The sequence below is a fragment of the Sesamum indicum genome, linkage group LG6, assembly GCF_000512975.1.
Source record: "Sesamum indicum cultivar Zhongzhi No. 13 linkage group LG6, S_indicum_v1.0, whole genome shotgun sequence".
In the NCBI taxonomy this organism is placed as follows: domain Eukaryota; kingdom Viridiplantae; phylum Streptophyta; class Magnoliopsida; order Lamiales; family Pedaliaceae; genus Sesamum; species Sesamum indicum.
In genome coordinates, this window is record NC_026150.1 from 21,691,227 (window position 1) to 21,696,978 (window position 5,752).

General features: G+C 32.2%; 2 protein-coding genes across 4 annotated transcripts in view; both read left to right on the forward strand.

The window, feature by feature from the left end:
* Positions 1-483, forward strand: part of LOC105165816 (probable aminotransferase TAT2) — a 4,118-nt gene extending 3,635 nt beyond the window's left edge. Inside the window, exon 9 of the mRNA XM_020694237.1 lies at positions 358-483. Coding sequence (XP_020549896.1) covers positions 358-483 — 126 coding nt within the window. The remainder of the gene's footprint in view (positions 1-357) is intronic.
* LOC105165408 lies at positions 7-3,272 on the forward strand. Of its 3 annotated transcripts, none has more exons than XM_020694340.1 (5): positions 7-596; positions 1,005-1,109; positions 1,260-1,407; positions 1,674-2,082; positions 2,941-3,272. In XM_020694340.1, the coding sequence occupies exons 4-5, from the start codon at positions 1,982-1,984 to the stop codon at positions 3,062-3,064; spliced, it is 225 nt and encodes a 74-aa protein (XP_020549999.1). In that variant the 5' UTR covers positions 7-596; positions 1,005-1,109; positions 1,260-1,407; positions 1,674-1,981; the 3' UTR covers positions 3,065-3,272. The 3 variants fall into 3 exon arrangements, 2 of the variants coding, with proteins under 2 accessions (XP_020549999.1, XP_020549998.1); XM_020694339.1 differs by lacking the exon at positions 7-596 and adding an exon at positions 604-755; XR_002287194.1 differs by lacking the exons at positions 7-596; positions 1,674-2,082; positions 2,941-3,272 and adding an exon at positions 604-755 and having other exon boundaries at positions 1,260-1,630.

A 5,752-nucleotide genomic window follows, 5' to 3' on the forward strand; every position in this document is an offset into this window, starting at 1 on the left:
TAGAAAACCCTGTTGGGCTGCATTCACAGGTTAAAATAATACTACTAGTTTAGAGTAAATTAAACACTCAAATTTGTTCCATATTCATACAGATTGTATAGGGGCTTCCCTTTCTTGTTTTTTTTTTCTTTAAATATACAAATAATCCAGATTTACTTATTGTAAATGGAGGATATTATGATTTAACATAATAAAATTGCAAAAATATCGGGATGGGTATAACACCTAATTCAATCCACACTTTTAATTCAAGATGAAGCAGAAAGTGAATAAACCAATTGCCATTCCTTACAGAATAAAAGTACATGTGTTTTTTTGTCATTTTATGGCGTGGAGCCCTCTTTTATCGGGGTCCAGGCACGCCTGGAACGATGCAACGATGAAGTAGTTGGGGGTGATTGTCAACAGATTCCAGTACCCGAATGCGGATTTGAGTGTGACTGGGAACAACTTTCTGGTATAAGTCGCATTGCTAGTTCGTGACAGGCAAATATGCCAATGACACCACTTAAGTGAGTTTGTATTATGATGAGCTGTGAGTTGTTGAATCAACACATTAATTACAGTGCTAAATGCTGATCCAAAGTATCATAAAGGTACAAATTCACCGCATTTAATTTGTCACGACACAATTTTTGGACTTACATTTCCAATTATTAAAATAGATTTGAGTGCTCATTCTATCCGTTTGGTTTCAAGTATTTATCACCTTTTCCTCCATATGCCAACCTCCAATTCTTCTCATAAAAAATCAGGTAATCTCTTTCCTTCTTTCTGTATTCCCCGGATTAAATTCATGCTACATCCAAGTTTTTGATACCGACTGTCGGAAAATGAATGTGATGACAATCATCTAATCATGGCGTTTATATTACAATGTTTAAAGAACATTTTCATGAAGTCTGGATATAAAATAGGAAACTGGAGCTGACATGCTTTTTATATTACAATGTTTTAATGATGTTAATTTAAAAGAACAATTTTCTTGGCTGGTACTCAATTAGTTGCTGGCAAAGCTGCAAGAGAAGCGGGCGCCTTATTCTGTATAATATATTGTGGAAGTAATGTTGATCCAGCAATGAATAGACGATGACATGGCTCATGGAGGGGTAGGTGTCTTGGACCAATAGTCATTTACTTTGTGGTTCTTGTTCATTTCATGTGTGTGTTCTTGCAATTAAAATCTTAGTTTTGTCTAATTAAGTGCTTTAATTGGTTGTGTTGGTGGGTTGGGGTATTATTTACCTATATATTGACAGGTCTTGGTACATGAAATGTGGGAGAATTGAGAATGGGGCTTTCGGGAGGATATGCCATGGTTGCTGGCCCTGAAACGCAAAGACTTCCTGTTTGACTCCTGAATCTAATGGAGGTTTCAAACCACATTGGTGTTATTCTTGGAAACAAGTGTGTATCACTTCAATTTATGCTATATATACTTTGTGCATTGAAAATATAAATGATTATATCATATCCTTTCTTTTAAAAATAGAATCGGTGACAGTCTTCTAACCACCATCCAATGTATGCAAGAGTAGATATATGTACTACGACAAGAGAGAATATATGTACTAAGGCCTTGCACGTGTCTGTAAATTATACAAAAATGATTGTAATTAAGTTGGACGATGTCTAAACTTATAATAATAATGAAAAATGTTTATAATTTGCAGTACAAGTTAAAGTGCATATCCACCAACGAGTTCCAACGTTTCAAGTCAAACGGAAGACAGGCAATAGCATGCGAAAATCGCCAACCAATTCAACGGTTAAAAAATCACAAGGGCCGGCCTCTCTCTTCTCTCCCTTCCGCCCTCTCTCTTCGTCGCTGCGATCCTTCTGTCTCTCTCTCTCTGAATCTCTCTCTTCTCTCTGTGTGTCTCTCTCTGAATATCAGAAGGTCACGTCCATACTTTTGGGCTAAGGATAATAAAGCGCTCTCCCTCTGCATATTGGGAGAAGGGGAGAGCGAAGAAGGGTAATGGCGTGCAGGTGCAGGCCACTGGCATTCCTCATAGGTCTACCTTTCGGCCTCGTAGCCTTGGCCTTTGCTATCGTCGGCGCTGTTATTTGGTTTATCGCGTTAGTTGCTTTCTCTCTCCCTCCATCTTTCTCTACAAATCCTTTAACCCTTTCTTTCTTTAAATTTTTCAAGTATTATTTCTTCATTAGAAAAATAAAATAAATGTACGTATTTTTCAGAATTACTTTAGTTTTTAATTTTAATTATGTCAAACCACCGATGAACGCCATGTTCTTGGTTGTCCGTTAAAAGCCAACTAAAATATTGATTGAACTCATGCTTTGTTTGGTTTTATTTTTACATTTTTGTCCAACAAAAATAAACATAAAGTGTACGTGTTTTTAGTATATCTGAGTTTATAGTGATGTAACATATGACTAAACATTAAAAGAAATATGTTGAATTGGAAACTTTTTGGTTTTTATTTATCAATTATCGGAATATACCTACAATTTCCAAGCTCACACTCTCCCACAAAATGCCTATTCATAAAACTTCAGAATATTGTCCATTTTATTTTTTAAACACTTAAATTCGTTCTCACACCACCAAATATACTCAGAATAAACTCAAATCACAATCCAAGAAATGGACAAAACTTTACAAGTCAATGACCAACACTGAAGGCCCTCGGAGAAAATGGTCACTTTGAGCCCAATTGATGCCATCGTGCCCGATAATAGCACCAACAGTGACAAACATGTAGTGATTAATATATTTTTATTTTATTTATAATATATTTATTATATGCACGTAAGAACCGTCATACAAACGGCTAATTTATCGAAAGCAAGACAATTTAGAAATAGAAACAAACAAAAGCCCAAGGAAAAGAAAAATAAACCCCAACCAGCCATTGATTTTTACAGTCTTTTTTTTTTTCTTAATTAATTTTGATTTTGGTGATGAAACTACAGAAAAGTATTCACGTGTTGTTGCCCTTGTTGTATATGCTGGGCGGGGATCGTGAATGTTGCGGCGTTCGTGGTGAAGCTCCCTGTCAAAGTTATCAGATGGTTCGTAGATAAGATACCTTGCTGATGGGCTACCTCGCGTTTTTAAAGCTTAGTGTACGTAGTTCCTCAGCTTAAAAGCGTGTATTAGTTCCATTTTTGGGGTTGCTGCAAATATTACATTCTTTGAACTAATGATGTGAGTTTCTAACAAATGTCGTCAGGGTTTTCTCAGTGTAAATTTCTAACAAATATTCAGCTTATTTCCAGTTTAATTAGTCGCAATTATTTGGACCCTTTTTTCTTGTGTTGATTATCTCTTACACCTTTGATGCAATTTGGGGTTTCACATTTTTTTTTTTTAAATTAACCTAAACAACATTGACTCGTTTTTATATGTAACTAAATTATTCAAAGCGTAAATTGCAACCATATCTCTAAAATTTGACATAACCATAAACTCGTTTTTTAAATTATAAATATCTTTTTGAATTTAACGTCCGTACAACAACAAGTCCATTCTGTTAGCCTCAATTGGATTTTATCTAATTTTTGTGATGAACCGGTCAATACTATTTTGAATTATAAATTACATTTTTACATACTTTTTAGAATCTTCTAAATATTCTTATGGACTTGAATTATTTATTTTATCCACCATCATATTTTTTTTACATTTTTCCATACTTTTAAAATAAAATTCAACAAAAATAAAGTAGTAATTTTCGTATTACCGTTTAGGATCTAAATGACGAGACAACGTTGATATAACTAATTTGGCCTTAATGAATTGTACACACAGGAAGAATGCAACTTGCATAAGGTGGTCTGTTACTCCCATCGGTGTGTTCGACTGCTCTGAGTAGTCAACTTATATCCATTTCATTATTTTAACATAAGGTGCTAATAATATTGAAACATGCCAAATAAACTTTCTATTCTAATCAACTTTTTTCCCCACACGCATATGTAACTAAGCAACAGTACATTATTGATGTTGCTATACTTCTTACATGAGCAGTTGTAAATGAGAAGGTTGGGTGGCTTATAAAATTCTAACAATGTATTTTTTTCAAGATAAAAAAGCATCAAATTGATATGAAATTAGAGTGGAATCCATGTAGCTCTTAGAATCTATTTTCTTATTCATACAAATTTAAATATTAATTCCAGCAAAAATCCAAATCCCCCTCTACCAAAATTAAAAATTCAGCATGCTGATTAACAACTAATATAATACAAGATAAAGTCGTGTTTTCTGGTAGAAGCTAAGATAGAAAGATAAAGCCTCTATTATCCTTTAATGTCTGAAAATTAAATGCTTTTTCTGGGTACATTGGATTTAGCCCATTCATTTTTCTTATAATAAATTTAGTACAGTTTTTACAAAAATTATAACTTAAATCAAATTTGATCGAATCCAATCAATCATATTTCATTTGTGATTAATTTAGTCACTCTTTTTAAATTATAAATTTTTTATATATCAAATATATTATATTTATCATGTAATTAATTTAGAACAACCAAAATTTGATTAAAATTTTGCTCTCCACCCAATTAATGTTTCTCCAATCGAAAATTGTAGACAAGGATGAAGGGTAGAGAGTGACCTGATACGGTGTGGAAACCCCACGGGCCCTAAGATTAGGACAACCTCAACAGTGTTTGATCCAACAACAATGCCAAAATTTTGCTCAATTCCTAAAATAAAACCTTTCATTCCACCCCCATATTCGTATTACCTAAATTGTGGGGAATACTCTGCCGCTCCACCCACGTACATGCAATCAGCAATATATATACACACTCCATCTCTGTATACTTCATTTTTCAAATTATAAATATTTATTACGGAGTTATTTTTTATTTTATTTCTTTTGAACTGTCTGATGCATTTATTGAGAATTTTATGATACATGAAAAGATAAGTTAGAATAAGATGAAATAATACAATTTAAAACTTACAAAATAAATAAATATGAAAGGAAAAGAGATCAAATATTTAATATTGATCCTTTCTTAAATTGAATGATTCTGTGTCGTCGATATATTAAAAAATATATTATAGTAATTTTTATAAAATTATTAATAAGCTGTCTAGTTTAGTTGACGAAATTGAAATTTATAAATTCTTATAATTGTTGAGCTGTAGTAATACTTATTGATTAATTATATATATAAATATATGTCTAATATTAATAATTATGAATATTAACTATTAATAATTAAAATTTATGATTTAATTGTAATCTAAACATATATATGACATGAAGTACATATATTGTGGTATTTTCATCAAGTCTGTTTATGGCACACCGACGAAGACTAATTTTTCAAAACTTCCATGGTCTGATACACAACCACTTGGTGGTGGCGTCAAAGTTCAAACCTTATGAGACCGCAACACTGCTATCTCATTTATGTAAATACATTCTTTTTCCCTTCATATTTTAGGAAGAAAATTTGTTTTGTCTAAAGATTTGACGAATTTTCTTGAAAATATTTCCTCTTCTTTCAAATTTTGTTCTGGGAAAAAGAAAGGGAAAAAATTGATTTCAACCACTTGTTAAGTTAGGATAATGGCCCCAGCTTCATTTAAGCAAATATTAAAGACAAAATATATTTTGAAATTGTCATTTAAAGAAGAAAAGTGTTCTAACTCAGATTGTATTTGGCTGGATTTGAATCAATTATATGACAAGTGTACTAAACTTGCAGTGTGATTAGTGTATAATTCAAAAAACATGATAAGTTATATGACATGTGTATTACA

Coding starts and splice junctions, on each gene's coding strand:
- LOC105165408 (XM_020694340.1), top strand. CDS start 1,982: ATGGCGTGCAGGTGCAGGCCACTGGCATTCCTCATAGGTCTACCTTTC. Junction 2,083..2,940: donor GCTGTTATTTGGTTTATCGC/GTTAGTTGCTTT, acceptor ATGAAACTACAG/AAAAGTATTCACGTGTTGTT.